This window comes from Typopeltis vanoorti, chromosome 13 (assembly GCF_054136105.1).
Source record: "Typopeltis vanoorti isolate ZY-2024b chromosome 13, IOZ_Tvanoo_1.0, whole genome shotgun sequence".
NCBI lineage: Eukaryota > Metazoa > Arthropoda > Arachnida > Uropygi > Thelyphonidae > Typopeltis > Typopeltis vanoorti.
Window position 1 is genome coordinate 48,463,325 of NC_143561.1, and position 27,328 is coordinate 48,490,652.

The window sequence follows — 27,328 nt, forward strand, 5'->3', positions numbered from 1 at the left end:
ATTATAACAATTGATAAGAATCCTCTTAAGACGTAGGTAAATTCCGCTTAGTCTTTTTTGTAAAAGACTGAATTAAATCATTCTTGGATATAAAGCCGAAGGTTTATTTCTCTGAAAACTTAGTTTTTCTTATCTAAGCACTGTTAGAGAACTACAAATAATACACATAATATGTGCTTTAATTTATATTTGTAAAACACGTTCACAGTTAAGACAATGAACGAAAGAATAGTTCCACATATGAATATGATTTTGTCCCAAAAATGTGAGATGAAAATCAAACTTGTCAAAAGAGAAAAACTTTTCCAATTGGAATTAAATCAAAAGTAATCACATTAAAATCAAACTGAAAACTATTAAGTTCATAGAAAAACAAGTGTTCGCTATCAAATTGAAGCATTTAAAACATATTTTTTAGCATATTGCTAAGGAATAGAAAATATCTTAGGCGCGTGATTTCATGTGTAATCGGTGTAAAATACCTGGAACGCCAATTACCTGTAAAGGAGGAAATTCAAAAAAAAAAAAAAAAAAAGTTATTCATCCGGTTTCCTTTTTGAGCGGAAAACGACAAAGCTACATAAATAATATTTAAGAGAAAGAGAGAGAGAAATATCATCTTTATAATCATTTAGTTAATCTACGGGGGTAAAAAATGAGGTGCTTTTTGCTTTTTCTTGTGACCTTCGCTTTGGTTTCTGGTTGTTTGTCTTGGTTTATAAGTGAACCTGTGACTCTGGTAGATGGTAAGCTTTATTTCGTTTCTTTTTATTTACTTAAATATTATAGCCTGAAAAATTGTTGAACATAGCTGGTCTTTTCATTTTACATACGCGTATTTATATCCTATTAGTAGATATTGGACATTTCTTTTAACTTTAGTTAATGTCCAGAATACGTAAGGAAGTTTTTGCTGATAATAAGGCAGCCATTATGTTCATATCGTTCATTGTTTCTCGGATATCTAAAATAGACAAAAAAAAACGCTAATATTCTGTAAAATAACCACGTGGGTTTGTTCTGTATTCCAAGGTTATGTAGATATCTAGGTTTCTAGAATTACCATGCTGATCTACATTGATCTTGCATTATGGACGCTCAAACAGCGTTCAATTGTAATGAAAGAGCGTGAGCCTATCTTTCGCGCCTTCAAATAGTTTTTTTAATATCCGAAAATGTTTCAAGTACGCATAGATGTTTCGTATTTTAGTTCCTTTTTAGTTATCTAAAAGAATTATTTTCCTATTTCCAATTTATCATTCTTTTTTCACTTAAAATGTATGTTAACAGACATACATTAATGTTTTTGAATAGAAAAAAATCTTCCACAACATTGAACCCCATCAGCTTCCTCAGCGTCCAGGGATTCAATTGATGTGCCTGATCGGAATTTTTCCTCAAGTCATAGGACTAAGGTTCAAATTCTATGACCTCTTTGTTTTCTGACGTATTCTCTTTACACGATCGTTTTTTTAGCCTTCTTTTACAAAATCTTCTGCGCTTTAATAATTTTTGAAAACACTAAAAGATTTAAAATCCCTAAAAGATTTAAAAAACATTTTCACTTCTGATCAATATCGTTTTTATTCTCTTCTTATATAAATAGGATACATTTAAATAAAGCATCTATTAATATGAATACTTTGTTAAAGTAATACCACAAAAAACTACATATAAACAATGTCTTCTGTCTCAATTTAAAAAAAAAAAGCAGCTTAAGACTTTTTATTCCCGTATACGGGAGTAGGCGAGGCCATTTAGCCTTATCTAACTTTTGGAGACTGAGTGGGCAGTTCAATCTCCACTGGTGCCCAATCAGAGATAGATGGCCCAAGTCTATCACTAATTAAGTGGAACGCGGTGAAGAGACAGCTCAAATATGCCGCCATCTCGTGGTCCCTAATCCTAACACAATATATTTAATGTCTGTTCTACGGTCGATTTTCTTGAGTTTACGGGACGAAAAAACCGAGTTGCGGGAGAAAAAACCTCCTTGCCCGTGTCAGAGATCGACTAACTCGGGAACCGGTCGAAAAAAGGCTTAGAAAAATTTCCTCTAGTCGCAGACTAGACTCGAAACCAAGTCTTCCTTCGTGCGGCCAAGCGCCGTGGTATGCAAACGCCACATCCACTGAGCTACACAGTCTCAATTTTAGCATAATAAATTAGTCATTTTAACCACTTCTGTTATTTTTTTCCAAAAAAAAAAAGGATGTTAACATAAATATTATTTGAAAAACTTTATAAAATTAATTTTGCATTTGGTTCCATTTGAAATGAGCAGATTAACAACAAATACAATATAACAATTCTGCAATACTCTTTATATAAAATAACATTCTATTTGCAGGCAAATGTCAGTCTTCCACCCATGGGAATCGTTCTGTTGACGAATTTTGGTTCCAGGATGAGAAATGTGGTAGATTTGTCTGTGTTTTTGTGTATCCAGGAAGAGGAGAAATTCATGGCATTGGGTAAGTCATTTGGACAGTTAACTAAATTTCTCAGTAAAAAAAAAAAAAAAAAAAAAAAAAAAAAAAAAAAAAAAAAAAAAAATTAATGCGATCGCTAAGATGTACCGATGAATAGATTATCTTTTTATTGATTTGCATTTTAATTAACAAGAATTATGAAAATATTCCATAAAATATAATTAATTAGAACTCTTTTACTAATTAAAACTCTTTTACATTTTAGATGTTACTAACAAGGCTACATCGGCATCCCTCGAACTTTTAGAATTTAAATAACTTAATATTTTTAATTATTCATGAAAGTTATTCCAATAGCGTCGGAAACTTAGCTAGAACTAACCGTATTTCATAAGAAATGAGATTAGCGATATCTTTATGCAACTGGTGACAAAAAATAAATATCAGCACGCCACCTGGCGCATTCTGTCTTTTTCAAAATTATACTAAGAAATGGGGCTGGTAACGATAAGGCTTGTTACACGCATAGGCAATATAAATAATAATGTACATTAAACTTGAATAATAAAGTAATTAATAAAATAAATGAAATTTAATAAAAGTATCATTAACGAACTAAGGTGCGCATATATCATTTCTTTTGCTTTCAGATTGAGTACTAAAACATTAATAAACATTAATATCAAATGATAAGCTAAGTAAATGCATTAAGTATAATAGAACAGCCAGTGATACATAAGATGAATAATAATGATAAACTAATTGTGATAATAGGATTACATTAATAGATTACCATCAATTATATAACAAAAATATTTCCCTATTGTAGGTGTAATTCTACCTCCAGTGTAGAGCCTCATTGTCGTTTAATATCTAAAGGAGTGGAAAAGGCTAGATTTCCAGCATGCTGTCCAAGTGTGGACTGCTACTAACAAGAACGCTTGAGAAATTTCGTAGAGCCTTCAACTATAACTCTAATATTGAAAGGAGATGTCATTCTAGAGGTTTCTCCATTTGATGTATTTCCCACTCAGTAAGGATAACGTTGCTGTTGTAACATCTGATGCTTAATAAAATTCTGTGTTCGTGAGATGTGGTATTTAATTTTTTTAACAAATATCTACCCTCATTAGTATACCAACTGGTCCAGAATGTGAATGCTTCGTGGTGTAGCAAGTTGACATCGTTTCTCGTGAGACTTTTCTTAAACCATGGCATATTCACAGACTCAAACCGCAGATAGATCACACTGGAATAGCATTACAAAATAAATTGTTGCTTGTAGACAATCCAATGGTAATTAATTGGAAACAGATTCCAGGTGAACAAACAGATTCCTGGTCAATCATAAACAACAAATAATCATTTTTTTTATATTACAGACATTTACGTCACATATATCATTGCTTACGATAAAATATAAACGTTTTGAGATGAATAATAAATCCGATTTTAACAAAAAAAAAGAGTTCAGCATTCTGTGGTTAGCACTGACATTGCTAAGGCAACACTTCTGCAAAATGTCTTTTTACAAATGCTCACAGTTAACATCGCTTATATTTCTGGAAAACTTAATTGAAATAAACCATATTAAGTGTTCTATCCTAAATAAAGTCCAAAAGCTGATATTGTGATTACATGACCATGACTGAAGATAAAAACATTTCATCTCCAAAACGTGATAAATGTGTTATTTGGTATCAAGCATTAGAAACAACAGGTCTGCTTTAGATGCAATATAAAGAAGACATTACTGTATACAGTTAAATACCGTAGAAAATAGGATTCAAAGTTGAATTTCTATGATCGGAAACTTCCTTGCGCAAAATGATTGTAAATAACGATCATGGAACTTCTATGTCTCATTCTTTTTGCTATCTTCCTTAGTCAAATGGAATTGACTCAGATATCCAATGATATAGTATCAATTATATGAGGTAAGTTCAATGATTCTATTCACATTTTATACGCCGACAGTTACGAATTACCGATTGTGGTTTTGTGTTGTTACGCAAATCTGAGCCATGAAAGCTTGTTAACTTATTGTACATTAGTATAACTGGCTAATAAAATATCCGGGAACAATGCTCTAGAGACCAAATATAGAAGTTTTTCAAGCCTCCAATAAATATGGTACTGGTCTTACCTAGTGATGAAATTTATCTAGCACCTAAAGACATTCACAAACATCCATGCCTGCAATAGAAATTAAACCATGATCGGTTGGATAGCGAAATCGCCATCCTTGGACAGTCAAGCCATTAATGCTGTCACTTTATTAAAAATAGCAATAATATTACTAAAACAAGAGAGTACCTCAAACTTGCCAACAAATCCATGCTGACTCTCGCAGATAACATTATCCTCATCTATCCAATGCTGTTAATGAATTGATTACTAATTTCTCCTAAATATTAACAACTACTGATGAAATAAAAACTGATCGATAGTTTGACAGTTCCACTCTGCTACCACCCTTATGCAATGGCACTTTTCCATGGAAAAAGCCTTCATTGAAAAGCCAGGTCAAGGGAGTTGTTAGTTCTTTATCACATTCTCCCAAAACCTGTGGCAAATCCCATCCAGTCCTATTGCTTTACTGACATTTGCCTGGAATTCATATGCTGTCTGTATTGCTCTTCTAATGCTAACAATCACTGTGAATTCATCAGTTTCCTTTCCCTCATGTTGAATTTCTTCAACACAGCTTTCCTAACAGTGAAGTCATCTTCCTCTAGACTTCAACAGGCTGCCCTCTTCTGACTGCACAAATCAAGCAGGTAGAGAGGCTGAGAGATTTGCAATCACAAATAATCTCGCACAAACTGTACGAGATCATTTGAGCCACCAGAATAACAGAAAACCCTCACTAACTCTCCAACCACCTTAGACCGTTTCCTCACTAGTGTCCGGTCTGAGTACTCTGTGAATGTTGTTTGTCTTTATTTCATTTCCTTGGTCCGATTACTGTTTTCAGCCGTCTGATCCAAGCCTGTGTGTAGAATGAATCATTGAAACAATTCTTATCGGAATAAAAATATCAGGAAGAGAAATTTCTTCCAATCATATCCTAAAGAATACCCAAGTCTCTATTCACGATGAGATTTACCTTCTTGGAATAACTCTAACCTCAAATCTCTCTCTCTCTCTCTCTCTCTCTCTCTCTCTCTTGGCACAAACGCATCATAAATATTGCCTCTTCTGCATTCAAAAAATTAGGTTTTCTCTTTCGCTCGAGGCCTTGCTTTTACTCCAAACAGTCTTCCTAACCTTATACAAATCACAAATCCGTCCCATCATTGAATCCTTCTCTCACATCTCGTGCGGTATTGCTAATAGCCCTTTATAAATACTGGACTGTATGCATTAAAGAGCAGTTAAACTGATTGACGATCTCTTTCACTAATTCACTCCACTCGCTTTCGCACATGTGTGCAGTCTCCTCAGCCCTAATCTTCTGTAAATACTTCTATGACCACTGTTTATCAAAATTACATCAATAATTCTCCCAGCCTCTGTCATATCTATCCAAGGGCTTGCAGCAGCCAATCAACATCCTCTCCCAGTTCAACTCCAAACCCACAGAACAAATTTCTCCACCTCTTCGTTCACCCCCCCCCCTTCCTCCTCTATTGCCCTCTGGAGCAGTCTCACACCACACGTGTTTCCCAAGCAATATAATCCGCAGTTTGTCAAGTCAATTAGGAACGAGTTTCTTCTTCGCCATCTATAATACTAGTGTACCGTAGGTTGACCAACCTCTCACGGATTGGTTCCACATATAAAAAAATCCATTCTAATCATTCAGCGCTCTATGAAAGAAATAAAAATAGCCCTTACCCCTTTCGTGACTGCATTTATTCTCACTCTCTCTAGATTTGTTCTCGTCCTTTCTTCACAGTTTTCCGCCTACTGGTATCCTGTAAGATCCTTTCAGAAGATCTCGATTATATCACTCCTCTTTTTATTGCTAGCTACGATGCGCGTGTGTGTGTTTGTATTCATTTTATTTTATTTTTATTTTTAAATTGGTGATTTTTTTTCTTTTTGAATCACTCAGTCGACAAAAATTAATTAGGGCTAAAACGACCCAGCCTACTCCCTATAAGGAAATAAAAGGCGTTAGCTCATTTTTTTTTCTCTATTCCACACATTTTACATCTTTATGTAAGTAAAGAACATTGCGATCCTTTGCGCTTGGGATATTTTTGTTTATAACTCTCAGACTGCTAGGATGGGCAAAGGAGAATTAATATCAATTAATATCGCAAAGTGTAAGGTTATGCGTTTTGCAGTGAAATGATTAATGTAGTATATTTCCATATTGATGGAACTGCACTACAGAAAACTGATGAAGCTAGGGATTTGGAGATGTGGTGGACATGGAGTTGAAGTTCAGAGGGCATATTGCAGAAGTGGCTAAAATAGCTCATTGGATTACTTGGTTATTGATGAACACCCTGACTTGAAGAGATAAGAAGGTTATTGCTACTCTTTATAAGGCTTCATCTGGATTACTGTGCACAGATCTGGTCTCCCGAGTTTCTTGGAGAGGCAAATGACCAAAAGATAGCAGATCTGTGTTATATGAGGAGAGATTGAAGATTTGCAAGTTACAGAAGCTGGCTGATCAGCAGATAAGAGGGAAGGATATGATACGCACAGGTTACTTGCCGAAGGGTTATAGCATTGATGTGAAGAAGATTGATGTGAAGACATAAGAAGGATGTGAGGATGAATATCAGGAGACTGCTGAGAAGAGTGAAAGATAAAAGTGTAGTAGGAAAGGTTGTCAGTGTGTTACCCAGATATGACGATGATGAGTTTTGACGGAGAGCGAAAATAATGAATGGTATGCTAGCGGAGCTATGTGAGGAGAAGGGAGTGGACTTTGTGGATGGATAGCATGTGTTTGAGGGTAGAATGAAATTATCCAGGCGTGATGGGCTGCATTTAAATGGCTTTGGAGTGAGTGTGCTGAAGAAAGTGTTGCTAGATGGAAGTATAGTCATAATGTAGCTTTCATCTCTTTCTTCAGAGATCAGAAGAAAGAGATGAAAGCTACATTATGAAACTTATGGATACAACTACCGTGTTAAAGTAAAACTTTAGTTTAATATAAACCAAAATATACACTCGATGGTTCGACCTTCACATTAAGTTATCTTATATATATATATACAAAGAACCAAGTTGCACTACAATCTACATGGCATGCTAAAGTTACTGATCAACCGTTCCAACTATATATATATATATATATAATTATATATATATATATATATATATATATATATAATATATAATTATATATATATATAAATATATATATATATATATATATATATATATATATATATATATATATATATATATATATATATATATATATAATATATAATTATATATATATATAAATATATATATATATATATATATATATATATATATATATATATATATATATATATATATATATATATATATATATGTTAAGGATACCAAGCAATTTTTAAACCTGGTTTTTACTCCATTTCCCAAGTAAGCAAACAGACCAAAAGTCAAGTTTGCGCCTGCAATTGATGCAAGTCTAACTGATCCCACAGGTAGTGCAAGACCAGGGCAAATCGTTTTTGCCACGAGTTGCCCTGGTCTTGCACTACCTGTGGGATCAGTTAGACTTGCATCAATTGCAGGCGCAAACTTGACTTTTGGTCTGTTTGCTTACTTGGGAAATGGAGTAAAAACCAGGTTTAAAAATTGCTTGGTATCCTTAACATATTTATACCCAAGGTAAAAATACTTTCTACATATATATCTATATATATATATATATACATATATATATATATACATTATGAAAGATTTTTAACACCAGGTAAATAGTTTGAACGGTTGATCAGTAACTTTAGCATGCTATGTAGATTGTAGTGCAGCTTGTTTCTTGTTTCTATTCATAATATATTTATTTATATACAGATATTCGTATATATATATATGAATTATATATTTATATATACGTGGGCTGTTCAATAAGTAATAAGACTAATTTTACTGTGGCGAAACCACTCATCACAATACTAATTTCTGTGGAATAAAGAAATGTTGTTGTCCGTATTAACAAAAGAGGTTGACAGATGGCGTATACGGGCTGATGTGCCAGAGTGTCACGTGACTAAACGCAAGTGCTCATCGGCGCGCCTACGAGGCGCGATCAGTCTTCGAAATGGAAGCATCCTTGGAACAGCGTTATGCGATTAAATTTTGTGTGCGTTTGCAAAAATCGTCATCGGACACTTTTAACCTGATACGCGAAGCTTTCCACGATGAAGCAATGTCGAGGGCTAGTGTTTTTCCCTGGCATAAAACTTTTAAGGAAGGAAGCAAAATGTGGAAGATCTTGAACGTTAGGGAAGACCTTCAACGTCCATCACAGAGACAATGATCAACACAGCAGCGATTATCATCAAGCACATCAAAAGGAAGCGTCCATTGCTGAAGAATGGCTTCTTATTTCACCACGATAATGCTAGGCCACATATTACCGGTTGTGTAGTGGACGTTTTGCAGAAGAACAACACAGATATCCTACCACACCCTCCATACAGTCCTGATCTCGCACCGTGCGATTTCTGGCTGTTTCCTCAGCTCAAGAAACCACTAAGAGGCCGCCATTTCGAAAGCAACACGCATATGTAAAACTGCGGAGACGGTTTTGAAAGAACTCTCAAAAAACAGACTTTCATGTGTGTTTAAGAAGTGGATGCAACGTTGGGACAAATGCATCGGGTCTCAGGGTAGTTACTTCGAAAAAGACCATGTAAATGATGACGATTAAAGGTGATCTGTTTTCTGTATAAATATAGTCTTATTACTTATCGAACAGCCTACGTATATTTATATACAGATATTCATATATATATATATATATATATATATATATATATATATATATATATATATATATATATATATATATATATATATATATATATATATATATATATATATATATATATATATATATATATATATATTTATTTATTTATTTATTTATATATTATTTATATATTCATAATGAATAATTTCTTCATAAGTTTCATAATGTATTCTGATCACGTACTTAGCAGTGGAAACAGTAGTAGCGTGAGAGAGGAAGAGAGAGAGAGAGGGGGGGAATACAAGAGTAACTAGGAAAAGGGGACTTGGGTGGACTGAGAGTCATGACATAGATAGAGTGAATGTTGAAAGTGGCAGTGAATGTGTGTATGAAGGAGTATATTGCGATGTGGGTGGAGAAGTTGAGACCGAGCAAATATATGTGGTAAGCGGTGATAAAGATGATTGGGCAGGTGTAATGGGGAAATCACAACCAACACATGGCTTGGACAGGCCTAAAAATGAACTGCTGTGTTTGTTTACAAATGCCAGAAGCATCGTGAATAAAGGGAATGAAAGGGTTTCAGTGATTGGGTTTATTCGTTCCCAGATCATTGGAACAAGTGAAACATGGTTGAATGAAGATGATATTGTAACGGGAATAGAAATGGAAGGGTACAGTATTTTTCGCGAGTATAGATAGGGGAAGAAGGGGGGGAGAGAGTGCTGCTGATGACAGCAGGGGGGAATTAAGTCCACATAAGGTAGATATGAAAGGTGGAAATAGTGGCAATGGTTATGAGGCAGTGTGGTGTAACGTGGAGGTTGAGAGGATGACGTATTTAGTTGGATGTTGCTATAGGCATGGGAATGTGGAAGGCGGTGATGAAGAAATGTATAAACAACTTGGATTAGTGAACAAAGAAAGGGTAATTATTATGGGTGATTTAAATTATGGTGGTATAGATTGGAAAGAAGAGATAGCATCTGGAATAAGGAAAATGAATTTCTCGAGTTCTTGAGAGATAATATCTCAGTAGCACGTAAAAAAGGCACGCGAGGATCAAGAGTTCTAGATCTCATCATTTCATCAGAGGATGTAATTGTTAGACAGGTGTCACATTTTCCTCCAGTTGGTGAAAGTGATCATGAAGTAATCACCTGTGTTGTGGCTAGTCATATGCAGACTCTTGTGAGGAAAGAATATATGTGGAATTATAAGGCTGGGGATTATGACTAGCTTAGAAGACAGCTTCAAGCTGTAACGAGGAACGAGGAGTTGAGTGGTAAGGAAATAAATGCTGCATGGGAACTGACAAAGAAATACATAACAGCATCAATGTACGGCCTTTTGACTTCGGAATAAATAATTTTATTATTTATTCCGAAGCCAAAAGGTTAAATAAGGTAGGTGAAATGGATTAATGTGGAGCTTAAACATGAAATATGGAAAAAGAAGGTACTTTGGATGAAGTACAAGATGAATAATGGTAATAATCACTCACATGAAGTGTATAAATAACAAGCCAGGACAGTGACTCAGTTATTAAGAAAAACAAAAGTAGAGTATGATCAGAAATTGGCAAATCAAGCAAAGAAAAACCCTAAAGAGTTTTTTTAGATATGTGGCAAACAGAATGAAGAATAATTATGGTAAGATGAAGTTAAAGGATGAAAGTGGTAGAATGGTAACTGCTACAAAAGACATCGTTGAGGTATTCGGTGATCAATTTATAAGGGTATTTCATCTTGATCAGGTGACATCATGAGGAACTTAAATGTAGAGGACACAGAAGAGAATGCCTTAATTGTGAGTGAGCAGGAGGTATTTGAGGAAATAAATAAACTTCATGTCAATAAGGCAATAGGATTGATGACATATCACTCATCTTAAGGGAATGTTCCAGGGAAATTGGCATGCCAGTTTAATAAGTCTTACAACAGCACAAGTTTCAAGGGAGTGGAAGGAGGGTAAAATTGTTCCACTGCGTAAAGGTGGCGATAAGGCTATGGCTTCAAATTAAAGGCCAGTCTGTACATCTGGAGTTGTGGTGAAGGTTATGGAGAGATTGGTGAGAAGTAGGATACAGAAATGGGTTGATAACGGTAGTATTCTCTGTGGTTATCAGCGTTTGTTAAGGGGGGGGGAGATCATGTTTCACTAAGTTACTTATGTACTATAACAAAGTAACAAACACCTTGGACAGAGGAGATGCATATACAGTGGCGTACTTAGATTTTGCAAAGTCCTTTGATAGACTGCCACACGATAAGCTCTTAAATAAATTGAAACAGATGAGATTGGATAACAGACTTCTGAGTTGGATCAGTGACTGGCTGTCAGATAGTTATCAGAAAGTTGTATATGGGGGTGCAGTATCCAGTTCAATGTGTATGTTAATGATAGTGATATCCAGCTGTTTGCAAATGATACAAAACTGGGGAGAGCAATGTACAGTCAAGCAGATGTTAATGTCTTATAAGACAGCGCTTCCCAAACTGTGGGCCGTACGTTTTGTTGGGGGGGACGTGAAATAATGACAACAAATTTAAAATGTTTTAAGACTAAGTAGATTTTTTTAATCTTAAAAGAAACGTATTTAATTTTTATTATTTATTATTTATTTTTTGTTATTTTTTTATATTTTAATGGAAAAAATCACACAAATTTTGTTTCCTGCATATTTCGGCGATTAATGAATATTAGTAAATATATGCTTATTCATATAAGTTTCATTTCAAAGGTATTGATACGAAACAAAAAAAAATTACAAACGTAAAATCTTGAATATAAATTGTATTGAATATAAATACAATAAATATTATAATAATATATGTCTATATTACGATTTTTTTTTCGATGGAGGCCGTGAAATATTTTAATTTTTCCAAAGGGGGCCTTGGCATCCATAAGTTTGGGAAGCACTGTTATAAGAGGACTCGAATAGATTGCATGAATGGGCAGGTAAGTGGAACTATCAGTTCCATGTTGTCAAGTGTAAGGTTTTGAGATTTGGTAAGCAACGATGGGATCAGTGACGGCTCGTACATAAGCACTGCGACAGTGCAGCACCCCGAGGAAAAAACGAAAAAATTAAATTTTGTTTGTGTTTATAAATAATAACAATGCTTACAACATAACATAAATGCAGTACAACATGTTAAAGGTTATAGCTTATGTTTCGACATTGATTGAATAGTTAATAATTGGAATTGCTCGATTAACGCTTTAGATTACGAAACAAATGCACTGAAATCTAACGCAGTATTGGAATTATCACGTTCGGCCAATCGTAACTAGACTCGACGATATTCGTTTGCACTTCACGGCACGTAACAAGTGAATCCGACACTGCTCGCTGAGCAGTGTCGCTACAGAGAAATTTTATGCTTGTGCGCGTTATTTCTGTGTACGAAACTTTTATTATTGGTGTGTGTTCGTAGTGAGGATGAAATATTTTTAATAAAGCAATTTTTAATATGTAAATTTATTTATTAATAAATTGGTTACTGATTAGGAAAAATGAATTATTTTTCTTATTTTGTATATGCAGCACCCCCCACTTAAAATTTACACAACCGCCACTGGATGGGATGCCAAGTATACACTTGTTGGGGAAAGTTTAATGGAAGTAGAGGAGGGGAGAGATCTAGGAGTGACGGTGGACAGGGATCTGAAATTCAGGGGCCACATTGCACAGATTGTGAAGACATCACATCGGATAATAGCAATGATGAGGAGGACCCTAACATGCAGAAATATAGAGGTTATGATTCCATTGTATAAGGCCTTGATCAGGCCTCATATTGATTATTGTGCTCAGATTTGGTCACCGGGTTTTCATAGTGATGAGGATATGTTGGAAAGGGTTCAGAGAAGATTCGCAAAAATAGTCAGTGGTCTTTGGAATGTGGAATATGAGGACAAATTGAGGGAATGTAAATTCCAGAGCCTCGTGAATATGAGGAAGAGGGGGAATATGATTGAGACATATAAGCTAGTCAGGGGTTGTTATCGAGTCGACATGGAAGAATTTTTTCATAGAATGGGAGAGGGGAATAGAACAAGGGACCATCACATAAAACTGTATAAGGAGCGTGTGAACAGAGGAGTGAAGAGTAGGTTCTTTGCATGGAGTGTGGTTGGTGAGTGGAATGCATTGCCTGAGTGTGTTATGGATGTAGACATATTGAATCAGTTTAAAGCACGATTGAATGAGCATTGTGTGCAATAGTGTGACCACCCACAATGAGTTTCTGACTCCATGGAGGTCAAATGTTATAATAATAATAATAATAATAATAATAATAATAATAATAATAATAATAATAAATATTTCAGCACATGAATAATGTGAGGAAAACTAGAAGTCATCCATAAATTGATGACCAATGAGAGTGGTCAACAAGGGAGTGAGGACTATATTTTTTGTTTGAAGAGTTGTGAATTAAGAGAACAGATTGCCAAAGTTAGTTGTACAAGTATCGATAACTGATAATTAGTGTTTTCAAAGGGACCTCCCACAATGAGTCTATTGATTCCATGGAGGTGCTCATATGTAATAATAATAATAATCAAAACAAGAAATTTCAGGCAAAAAAGATAGGTTAGCACACAGCACATCAATTCCATAACTTTCAAAACATAGTAAATAGTGGTTGTGCATACAAATTTCAACTTGATTTTTCAACATTTATACAATACAGGCTAACTGCAGAGAAAGTAACAAAACCGAACAGCAAGGATCCCAATATTTGCTGAATTTCCAAATGAAGTGATCAGGAACTATGTACTTGAAGTCACAGAAGTTAGGGTACTGTTTTTAAAATTTATTATGTCCTAAGCCCCTATTTAGTCACAGCTCATCATACCGTGTTTAAAACACATTCAAATTCTCTACAAATACCACACTCTCAGACAACTACATTCGAATCATTCGTAACTCTCCATGCAAAAACCTGCTTCTCATTCCATTGCTCACAACCTCCTTATACAGTTTCCAGGAGTGACCTCTTCTCCACCAATCTTCCATAATTTTATGAAAAACCTCTTCAATGGTAATCCTATAATATCCCCTTAGAACTTGTACATCTCTATCATATAACTCTTGTTCCTGTTATCCACAAGACACTGCAAACTGCATTGTCTCAGTTTCTTCATATTCAACATTCCACAGATCAGAAACTATTTTAGTCAATTGCCTCTGGACCCTCTCCAACATTAGTCCACATATGACCTAATCAGCACCTTGTACAATGGGACCAGAATCTCCTTACTTCTATAAGTCAGTCTCCTCTGCATCATTGCCAGAAATTGTTGTCTTGTCCTCATAATTTTGGCAACGCGTCCTCTAAATTTTAGATACTTATCCACCATCACCCCAAGATCTCTTATTTCCTCCACCTCCAATAATTTATCCCCATCAAGTGTAAATTCTACATCCTGAATTTGCAAAACTGAATTGGCATTCTCACTCCTATGTCCATTCGCTCAATCTATTCGTCTTCTTGAGAATACTTGTTCTACTCCTACTAGTTCTTCCCAACTTTGCATCATCTGCAAACAAATAAATATCTCCATTCAAATCTTTCCCGATATGATTAACATACAGATTTAACAGCAATGGTCCTAAAACAGATTGGTTAGGCACACTACTAATCACTTTTCTCTTCTGAGATATTGCTCCCCAATACACTTGATACCTATCAGACAGTGAGTCTCCAATCACTAGTCTAATATCCAACCTCCATCTGCTCTAGTTTGATTATGAACTTATCATGCAGTGATCTATCAAAAGTCTAAGTATAATACTGTTTATCTGTCTCCCACATCCAATGCTGCTGTACCCTTATTGTAATAGGTAAGTAGATTATTAAACATGAACTCCTTTTAGCAAATCCATGCTGTCCATCAAAGATAACACAATTATTGTTAACTCAATTCTTAATTTGTATAATTTTACATCGCCGAAGTGAAGCCTTTTGGCTCTTTATCTCAGCAATATTTCATACTGTTTATAATGGTGTCCAGGAGCTCATTTGATAATAACCACTACTCCTGCAAAGCTTTCCTAAGTCCATCAATTTGGTGTGGGGGGGAGGATTTGAGAGCTGTAACATGTCTACCTAGAGCCTTCCAGACATGCTGAATAGGATTAAGATTAGGTACCTGGCTAGCCCATCTATATGTACGATAGTCTCTTCTTGAAAATATTGATTGACAAGCTTTGCTCAATGTTAATGAGCATTAATGTTGTATAGAATGTATCCCCCATTGTACATGCATAGAGATTAACACAGTAATCAAGGACCTTGTCCCTATAAGTTGCAGCATTCGTGGTTCCACTATAAAACACATACAGATCAATGCATCCACCCAACCAGATGCCTTTCCAAACCTATGTGTTAAGGCTTAAGTGATTTGAGAACATCATCTTGGAGGTTTAACGGAGTATTGCCAGCACTAGAAAGAATAAATATTATGAATATACTGTAGCACACTATGGACAGACAGGTAAATCATCGTCCATCCATTTAGATGAACACAAAACTTATATCTGCAATCATGACTATCTGCAATCAAACTGGTCATGCGGACCATGTATTGGATACCACTCACAGGATCTTGAAGAAAAACTACGGTGCTACATTACAGTAAATTTAAGAAAGAAAAGCTGTTTTTGGAATCTGCAGCAGTACTCAGAAATCAACCGAATTTAAACAACTGCAGTTGCAAGAAACTTCCCAAAATATGGGAAACATTAATCTGCAGAGATCCCAATTTACAACCTAGGCCATCTACAAACGATCGTAGAGGGTGCACCACCTAGATAGGACTCTAGAGTCATGGCGACCTGTTTCATTCAGCATTGTGTTGGCTTTGTGTGTGTTACAACTGTTAGTTGTAATCCCTGGAAATGTCTCAGTGATTGAGATGAAAAAATTGGAAGCATTAAAAATAGTTTTTAATCTTTCCTAGTGTTGTCAATACTTCATTAAACCCCCAACACGATGACCTGCCCCGACCATCACATTACCTCCACAATAAGTGTCCCTTTCACAGATATTAGAGGGTTGATAATGTGTCCCTGGTTCTCTCCAGATCAGTGCATACCTGATATCACTTTGTAGAGCAAATCGGAACTAGATTATAAACAATACTAATTTTCATTAGTCTTGGATCCAGTTGTTGTGAAGCTTGGCCCATTTCAAATGTTCTGTGGTGTAGGGATAAGGTCATGTAGACCACTGTTGCCTTGCACACAGTCCTTGTGAGGGCTGTGTGCTACACAGTGGAAACAGATACCAATATTTCTATAGCCAATGTAAGGTCAGATTGCTGCTGACTCAGGATGGCACTTCTGTTTCAAAGGAGATAATTGGAAATACTGGTCACCCACTGTGGTTTTAGCAGAGTCGAGTTAACAATTTATTATTAAATTGTTATTAGAGTTAGCAAATTATTAATGTTGTAGTTAATAATGAGCACAAGATTATATTTTGAAATGAAGTTTAAAACCGTCTACTGCACTAGCATAATTGTACTCCAGGAGGTGGGTGAGAGTGAGGAAGTGGGGTTATGGACAATAGAAACTTGAAGTTCAAAAGACATATTGCATGGGCTGCAAAGACTATATAGTATACTGTTGCTAAAATAAAGAAGACAGGGACAAACAGAGACAGCAAGATTGTATAACTATATAAAACCTCGATCAGGCTACACTATCTGCTGTAAGAAAATTTGGTCGCCAGCTTTCCACAGTAATCAGAAAGCTCAGATTATGGCGAGAAATGAGTTGAGGAGAGTGTGTGGGGGAAGGGGGTGTTACTGAAGTAATATGGAAGGCATTGTGCACAGAGTGAAATAATAAAATAAGTGATCATTCCTGCAGTGTGAAAGTATGATAATGGAAAAAACAGTTCATTTTTTACATGAAGAGTAAGGGAAAACTGTAAGGTTATGCTAATGTGACTACTAAAAGCATTGACAAGTATAAGGTTCAATATGGTAGATCTATTGTTGGTTGAATGAGACACCCCATGATGAGCCTATTGACTCCAAGGAAGTATGTTAATAATAATTTGCATTTCTAACATTTAAATAACTGACACATTATGAGACTCCTTAAGAGACATTTATCCTACTTAGTTTACAACTGAGTAGGATAGATTCAGCTCAATGGTTATTCTGAAGTCAACCTTAATATAAAAGGTTAAGAAAATATAAAAATTTCAAATGGCATAAAGAAAAACCAGAAGGCTGAAAATGAGGGTTAGAAAGGGGGGGGGGGTGTTGCTAGTTTTATAGAGGTGTAGCATGATGCATTGCTGTGTGGAAAGTACTCATGGATTTTTCGGCACAGGTATCGGTAATTACCCCAGAACAGCTAAAGTCAATCAGCAGATATCTGTAAACTTAGTATGTGCTATCCAGTTGTGCTTGCCAAATGAAACGAACTCTGCCAAAGAAAGACAAATGTACGATGCAAAAATACGTTTATATTTGGCAGAAAGACAAATAAAGACAAATGTATGTTTTTATCATACATTTGTCTTTCTTTGGCAGACAAATGTATGATACAAACTGTAGCCTGGTTGACTGAATGGCTGCAGGGGATACAAATCCTGTTATGGGCATAGAGTCTGTGATTGTCTTTCAGCTTGGAATTAATTTCATTGCCTGGTGTTAACCCACTTATTAGAGCCTTGATATCACTTGAAAAAGTTTCATGTTTGGTCTCTATGGCAAGGCTTTTGGACTAAAAAATACAAATTAAATATAAATAAATAAAATTATAAAAAGGTAGGTTTCTCTGCAGTACTGATGTGCTATAGATTTACAACCTTTTGTAGGCAGGAGACATAGAAAAATTCAAGTGAACTAAGTAAATAAATAAATATATTTATTTATTTATGTAATTTATAAACTTTATGGCTTTTTAAATGAAACCGGCCACTTAATTTTCAAAGTGATTAAAATATCTAATTATTGATCAGCAAATATTATGCAGTCTGATCTATCAAGTAGAAATTATTTTTATTATTATAAAAACCTCCATAGAGTCAAAGACTCATCGTGGGAGGTCCACTGTTATATACACAGTTTATCATACTGCACCTTAAATATCTTCACTGTCTCTGTACTCACCACACTCTCGGGCAATGCATTCCAATCACTCACCACTCTCCATGCAAAAAAAACCTGCTCCTTACTCCCTTTCTCACACCATCCTTATACAGCTTCCAGGGATGACCTCTTGTTCTCTTCCTATCTTCACCCATTCTGTGCAAAACCTTCCCTACATTAATTTGGTAATAACCTCTTAACAGCTTATATGTCTCGATCCTATCCCCTCTCCTTCTATCCACCAATTTCGGCAAATTGCATTTTGTCAATCTGTCTTCATACTCAACATTCCAGAGACCAGAAACACCTTAGTCAATTGTCTCTGAACTTTTTCCAACACATCTTAGTCTGTTTGAAAACCAGGTGACTAGTTTTTGTGCACAATAATCCATATACGGCCTGATCAAAGCCTTATACAAAGGAACCATAACATCCTTACTTCTACAAGTCAGTGCCCTCCGCATCATTCCCATTATCCGCTGTGTTGTCTTCACAATTTTAGTAACATATCCCCGAAATTTTAGGTCCTTGTCTACAATCATTCCCAGATCTCTCATTTCCTCTATCACTTCCAAGATTGTGTACTCTACATCCCATCTCTGCTTCCCAAATTTCAAAACTTTTGCAACTGTGATTTAACATTCCCATTAATTTACCCATTCGGCCAGTGTATTCAAGTCCTCTTGCAAAGCTACAGCATCCACTCTACTCCTGATAGCTCTCCCCAACTTTGCATCATCTAGAAAGAACTGCATATTACCACTCAGACCTCTCCAAATATCATTTATACACAAATTAAGCAGCAGTGGACCCAAAAGACCATTGGGGTACACCACTAGTAACTTTCCTCTTCTGAGATATCGCTCCTCCATAGACAACTCGCTGATCAGACAACCAATCTCCAATCCAACGAACTAATCTACAGTTTAGCCACATCCTTTCCAATTTAATTACCAGCTTGTCATGTGACAATTTATCAAACATCTTTGCAAAATCTAAATCTACCACTGTATATGCAACACCCTTATTCAACGCAGTTGTCACTTTATTATAAAAAGTAAGCAGATTGCTAAAGCACGATCTTCCTTTATTAAATCCATGATGGCAGCCAAAGAGTATTTTTCTGTTGTCAACCCAATTCTGAATCTTAGTCCTAACTAACTTCTCTAATACCTTAACCACAACTCCAGACACACAGACTGGTCTATAATTCAAAGCTCTACTCTTATCACCTCCCTTATGAATTGGAAACATTTTACCTTCTTTCCACTCTTTTAACTTTTTAACTCTCTGGAACATTCCCTCAAAACACGTGGTGAAATATCAAGTCCCACAGCCTTATTTATATCAAGTCTATTCAATTCCTCATAGACCTCCTGCTCACTTACTCACAGTTCCTCCTCCTTCTTTCCCACTACTTTCAAGTTCCATGATGTCACATTCATAAGAATGAAATACCTTTATAAATTGCTCATTAAATATCTCAACTATATCCTCCTCAGCGGTTATCATTCCTCCGTTTTCACCAATCAATTCCATCCTGCCATAAAATATAACACTGATAATTCATGTTTTATTATCATACAAAACGAAGATTAACAAATTTCTTTTTGTTAGAAAAAGTGCCGAATAGAACTCTATTTTGTTTTGTTTATATATTTTCAGTAGAAGTATTCAAAACAAGGGGGACATGGAATTATACCATTGATAGAGTTCATTCGCCCAAAAATTGTTGGAATAAGTGAGGCGAGATTAGATGAGGATGAAATTCTGAAAGGAATAAAGACATTGGGATGTGTTGTCTTTCATGATGGCACTACGAGAATCGGAGTGAAGGTTGTTTCCAGTCGAAGGATGCGAAGTCCCATGTTTCTTTCAGTTATTGTACGAAGGCAGTGATTCAGCACGAACTATTTATTAGGATGTTTATTCTGAAACTATAAATAAACTCGGTAATGTTATTCGCGTTAAGGAACATGAAACATAATTATTGTGAAAAAAAAAAAAGGAAAAAAAAAACCTCACACCCAGCTTCCTGTAGAAGTTTTGACAACGGAAACTCTTATCAAAGGTAAACATCAGCGGAACACATTTGTGGAAAGGATGAATCAAATCGTTGTTTAAATTGATACTAAGGTATATTTCTTAGTTTTGATTCCAGATAAACACACATATTTGTAAGAATAAGGATGATGACAATTACTGGTGAGGACGAGAATAATAGGGTGGAAAATTTCATCAGAATAAGAGTTTCGCTTTAGTGTGACAAAAATAATCAACACACGTGCAGCAAAACATATCACAACTGACAACGGGACTGACCGATTCCCTTAAAAAATGTAGTTTCGGATAGTAGATCTGAGAAAAATTTTGAAGTTTAAGAAATTTCGGACTCTGTATTTTTGTTTACGTTATTATTATTATTTTATTCACAAAATTGATACACAGTCAAAACAAGATATCATATAAATAAAAATTTGACTGGTGATTCAGAACAATTCAGATTCTACCCAAGAATCTAAGAATAGTCCGTCAGGTAGCGTCGTAAAATATCGACTATTCCTAGTAATGCTGTTTTTAGTAGGTAATATGGGGTAACTTCATTGATGTTTAATTGCTGTAAATATTGGACAGCTTCTTTGAAGTTGCACCAAGTGCACCGATAACTATTGGGATGACTCTGGTGTCTTTAAGCCACAGTTGGCCAATTTTGATTGTCAGATTTCGATATTTAGTGATTTTTTCCAATTCTTTGTTGTTGATGTTGTTATCACTGGGTACTGCGATATCAATAATCCAAACCTGTCGATGTTCGATAATTGTGATGTCAGGTCTATTGTATTCCAAATGCCAATCAGTTTGTATTCTAAAGTCCCAGAGTATTTTTTTTTCTTTTTCGTTTTCCAAAATTATCTCTATTTTATGTTGCCACTATTTATCAGAAGTAGGAAAGCCATATTTTTTGCATACATGCCAATGAATTATTTTCGTCACTTTATTATAGCGATATTTATAATCAGTTTTCAACTATTTTGCTTCAGGTACTGATTAGATTATTATTATTATTATTATTATTATTATTATTTTTTTTTTTTTATATTTTTTTTTTTGTCAAATTTTGTCAAAAAAATTATTATTGTTATTATTATTATTAGGGAGGGCGCTGTGTAAGTATACGATTGCACGCACGCTGATATCGCTAATCCTGTTTATATAATTTTAAAGTGGTTTTAATTCAGGATTTTAATTTAAAAGTGTTGCAAAGTAATTCTATGTGTCTCGCTGAAGACAGAGATGTATAATTCATCGAAATCGAAATCGGCTAAGTAGAATCCAAATTTTATATGCTGAAAATATCTTGAACAAAGTGGACTGTGTGTGTGTGTGTGTGTGTGTGTGTGTGTGTGTGTGTGTGTGTGTGTGTGTGTGTGTGTGTGTGTGTGTGTGTGTGTGTGTGTGTGTGTGTGTGTGTGTGTGTGTGTGTGTGTTAAATTGGCGACGCCGTTTGTTTAAGGACGTCGCCATTTTAACGCACGTTCAGGGGAATTAAGTCCAAAAGTCATCGAGTCGTCTATCGAAGAGTCACTAATCAAAATGTTCTGTTACAAATGTACCAAGCCGTTAAGCGACGAAGGCGAATGGCCGCATTGCCCTGGCTGCGATCGAAGACTATACTACCAGTGCTCGGAAAGTACGTGGGAAGCAAAGGAATCTACAAAACGTACCGAATGGTGCTGTCCATAACGTCGTGAGAAAATGAAGAACAAAACACCAAGCAAAAGCAACGATGCACACCAAGGTAAGTCCCTTCCTGATACTAAGATTACAGATAACTTAGATTCATTAAATTCATGATTAAAGACTTTCTAAATACAGACATGCATTGGCGCATCCAGGGAGGAGGCCAAGGGGCCCCTGAACCCCCAAAAAAAATAAAAAGGGAAAAAAAGACTAGAAAATTTTCCAAAACTCTTTTCTTAATTAAAATTTTTTTTTTTTTTTTAATATTGTGTCGTGTCTTCTATTTTAATACTACTTATGAATTAGCGGTCACGTAATGTGGGAATACCCTCTGGCTCTCAGGAATCACGCCGTTGTGAACGCAAGGCGAACAAAGTAGTGTTCGGGCGTACTTGGTCTGCCCGAGCCGGTCCAGAGATCACGGGTATCATGTATTGGCGATCACTGCAGATGCTCACTCATAGCGCGTATGCAATGCGTAGTGTGTATTCTGAAATCGTCTACTCAACTAGGCCCCCCCCGCCAAGATTAAATCATGAGTGCTCCTTCCCCCTACCCCAAGCATAGTACAACTGATTGGCATTCCTGTCAGAAAACACAGACATCGCCTCTGTTAATCGAAGCCCACAAAAAAACAAAAAAGAGACCACCACCAATCATCGTTCGCTTTAGCAGCAGAAGTCTGAGAGCCATTCTTGCAGCAAGCAAGAAAACAAGGCCGAAAACATCGACCCTAACTGACTAGAAACTCCCAACACCAATCTATATATCTGAACACTGGATTCCATGAGTCCTTGAACTCCCTGGAGGTGTCAAATAATAATAATAATAATAATAATAATAATAATAATAATAATAATAATAATAATAATAATAATAATAATAATAATAATAATATTGGCAGTCAGTCTGCGTAGGTCGGATTCTTTTGCAATTATATAAACGCGAGTGTTTTCATTCTGTCTCATAAATATTTGTGAATCCTTAGTCTGCAGGAACTTGTAGTTTTTTCAATTTTGTATAGCAGGCAAGGAAAATTAAAAGTGAGAAAAAAAACTACAAGTTCCTGCGGACTAAGGATTCACAAATATTTATGAGACAGAATGAAAGCACTCGAGTTTATATAATTACAAAAGAATCCGACCTACGCAGACTGCCAATATTATTATTATTATTATTATTATTATTATTATTATTATTATTATTATTATTATTATTATTATTATTATTATTATTATTTGATACCTCCAGGGAGTTCAAGGCCTCATCGAAGGAAGGTGCCTACTCTACAACCGTTTCCACCATTCAATCACCAAATGCCTACAAAAACGAGGCGACAAACCGACAATAATACATGTATAAATGGCAACATTCTAAATGTATTACTGTAAAGGAGAATCTATGGAAAAGACTGAAAAAAATCATCCAGTAACACTCATCTACAAAGATTATATAAAAACACAAGAAATCAACTAACAACAAAAATTCATAGGGCATAAAGACACTACTACTACTATCAAAAATTTATGGAATATAATGCAAACATGAAAACAGACTATACTTAACGAATTACTAACTAGAAAAAAGAAAACTTCACCACAAGATTTTATCGCAAAAAGCATTGGTCAGGATATAAACTAAAAGGAACTGGCAGACATATCCAACTACTTCTTCACAAACAATATCACACAACTCAAAAATATAACCTACCAACAATCAGCAAAATATTACCAGCACAAAGTCAACATGAAACCATGTATTTTCCACCAATGACAAAACAGGAACTGAAGGAAGCGCTCTTACAGCTAAAAGCAAAGACCATTGCAGGAATAGACAAAATAAGACTCATATTATGTTCACGAGTCGCATCAAAACTGCAATAATCACGCCAATTTACAAACATGGCAAAAGAAACGAAACTACAGACCAATAGCTAACCTACCAGTCATCTCCAAAATACTTGAATAACACATAGACTACAAAACTATTTACAGAAGTACGACGTCAGATCACCAAACCAATACAGCTTCCAGGAAACAAAAAGCACTATCACTTTATTAGAAGACATCGCCGACACCATAAACAAAGCCCTCGATAAAAATAAAAAAACGTACGCTGTCCGTTCACAACTTGACTACACGAAGTAAAATATATCAATACGGTGACGACACCGCACTATTAGCAGTCCACACAGACATCGACACTGCTCTCTTTCCAAAGCACAACAAGACCTATAAATGAAATCACAACTTACTTTACGAAAACTCAGTTATAATGAATATCACCAAAACGCAGATGTTAATTATACATAATCCGAGAATCATTCGCCACGCACCACTAACGCTACACTGTCACACATACCGCTGCATTAACAACAAAAATAGCTGACAACGTCACGAAATCACACCCGTAACACATGCAAAATACCTTGGCCTTTACACAGATTGCCACTACAAATGGACAAAACATGTAGATTGCCTACCTACTAAACTTCGCATCATTGCAGCAAGACTTTTTCCAAGTAAAAGACGTCATTCCATATAACATAAGAAAAATCCTATATCACGGTATCTGCGAATCGCTACTCAGTTACGGCATATCAATCTTCGCAAACACATCAAACAGCCATCCAGCGAAAATAGAAACATTACATCAGAAAATGATTTCAATAGTGATTTGGAGGCATCACATACAACAGCCAATAACGAACCCTATGTGGCAATGCAAAAAATCCTGAGCATTAAAAAAATCTGATATGCTAATTAATGTTACTAAAGAGTTACTTCAACAGTACCTATCGTAACAACAGAGACGGGTATCGCATAACACGACCCACCACAACTCTTTAGATCCCAAGATCCTTCAACAACTCATACAGTTCTGCAATGAGATCATATCTCATACCCACGCTACTCAACAACCTACCTCAAAGTTTAAAAGACATAGACAATTACAGAACATTAAAACACGAACTGTGGAAACTATACCAACACAATTAATATAGCATTAACACTTATATACACATGACAAATTACCAGCATCCAATGCCTACATTCCATCCATATACAGTACCAAACAACACAAATAGTGAAGACCAATCCAATTTTCTTTAAGATTTTCATTAAGATTCTTCGGAGGAGCAGACTCTGCTCTTCTGAAGAATCTTTAAAACAAAGAATTGGAAAAACAATCAAAAATACAGCCATACAAAATGGATATAATTCAAAACCAACTCAGAAAATCGTCAGTCACTTCCCCACACATCAACCTAAACAAATTGTAGGATTCTCATACCTAATGTCAAAGGTATTTCCGAATGTCTTTCAAAAATTATGAGGAAATCTAAATTGGCTGCTACCTACAAACCAATCAACCAGATCCACAATTGGCTACCTTCTCCTGAAGAGAAACTCTCACCTCTGATGCTACCTAGTGTGTACGAGGCCCCATGTTCCTGTAAATTGTCGTACTATGGACGGACAGGTAGATCCATTAGCAAACGCATTTCGGAACATCAAGACCATATCCGTCTTATCAAACGGCTGAAATCCGGCCTCGCACAATACGGAATTGAAAACCCAAACCATAGGATCCATTAGAAAAAGACCAAGCTTCTACATAGACACCCTTATGTATACATGGACGTTTACATAAAGAATGTGCTGAAGGCCTACGTCACAGACCCAATTTGAACGGTAATGACGTTCTAACTATCCCTAAAGTCTGGGAAATTGTCATCCTAAATTTTGTAAAATAATTTTATATATGTTATCTCATTTTAATGTAACCCGTTTTTTTTTTCAGATATATTTTAATTTAATTCTGTAACACGCTACTGCACACATAGAGGGATTCCATTGTAAGCATGCGCCCTAACTGTATGTTATTCCTAGTATTGTTTGAATTAATTGTACTGAAGATGTCCTATAATAATTAGAACGAAATATTTACTTAGTAAAATATCTTATTACTGTGGTTACGTGTGTATGTTCAGTCACGAATGCTCCACAGGTTTCATTATACGACAAAATAATATAAGTTTTTAGATAAACACTTTTTTTTATCGAAATTTTTTTATCGATAAACTTTTTCAATTTAGTCTACCTACTGGCATTTCCTATTTGGTTTGCAGTCTCCTGCTAGTTTAACTATAGTTTTTGGATCCATGTAATTAACATGGTGATTCCATTCCAATCTTCTCTCTCTGTTTTTTTTTAATTTTTTTTTATCCATGCGTTTATGGATTGTAATTGGCATGCTTCATAAATTTTATCATTTATTACTCTATGAAATGTCGTTTCATTAATTATTTTTCTTCATGTTTCATTTCTCATATTGTACTCATCTGTTGTAACTTGGATGTTTCTATTCATGTTTCACGTGCTTACGTTAATATTGCTCGAACTACTGATTAATATATTTTTACTTTTGTTTCTTTTGTTAGGTCAGTATTTTTCAATATAGTTGATTTAAATCGTGATATTTTATTAGCCTTCAAGGATGGATTGTTCTTCTACTCATCCTCATTATATTTTCACTGTTCACAATCATTCCTAACTATTTAAATTTCATTTCTTCTTCCAATATCTTTCCATTTAATTTCAATTTACGTGTGATTGGTTCTTGTACAATTACGATTGTTTTTGATTTACAATTCAATATCATTTAGTATTGATTCTAATTCTTTGATAATTCTTGTACATATTTTAAATTGCTGCACAGTAACCTTATTCCCCATTAGTTTCTAGGTTCGGATTTCATCTGTGTTTTCTGGATTTGGTATTTCAAATACCTTTAATTCTTCTTTGCCTTCATATAATTTAATAAAATAGTTTTCCCATGCTGTTGCTCTTGACATCTCCAAGGCTTTTGAAAAGGTCTGGCATCGAGGGTTTTCCACAAGTTACCATCATTTGGACTGTCTACCTTCTTGTGCAACTGGATTGCCGATTTTCTCTCAGATCGATCCCCTATGTGTAATGGTGGATGGTGTTCTCTCTTCAGGCTTTCTTAATCAATGCCGGTGTCCATAGAGTTTTGTTGTTCAACACGCTTCTTGACTTATACAAACTAAGTACTCTCATCGAGTGCAAACCCTATTCATAGTTTTGCTGAAGATAGCACACTCCAGTTGTCCTACTAATACAAC

General features: G+C 35.3%; 1 protein-coding gene across 1 annotated transcript; it reads left to right on the forward strand.

The window, feature by feature from the left end:
- Positions 1 to 613: 613 nt before the first annotated feature.
- Positions 614 to 3,522, forward strand: LOC150100123 (U-scoloptoxin(16)-Er3a-like). The gene is made up of 3 exons (XM_090403068.1): positions 614 to 746; positions 2,351 to 2,474; positions 3,262 to 3,522. Exons 1-3 carry the CDS (start codon positions 656 to 658, stop codon positions 3,362 to 3,364), a joined length of 318 nt encoding a protein of 105 aa, XP_090259194.1. The 5' UTR covers positions 614 to 655; the 3' UTR covers positions 3,365 to 3,522.
- Positions 3,523 to 27,328: the final 23,806 nt, after the last annotated feature.

Excerpts from the sequence above, each read along its gene's own strand:
- LOC150100123 (XM_090403068.1), top strand. The coding sequence starts at position 656 with ATGAGGTGCTTTTTGCTTTTTCTTGTGACCTTCGCTTTGGTTTCTGGT. Across the intron at positions 747-2,350 it reads ACCTGTGACTCTGGTAGATG|GCAAATGTCAGTCTTCCACC; the intron begins GTAAGCTTTATT and ends TTCTATTTGCAG. Across the intron at positions 2,475-3,261 it reads GGAGAAATTCATGGCATTGG|GTGTAATTCTACCTCCAGTG; the intron begins GTAAGTCATTTG and ends TCCCTATTGTAG.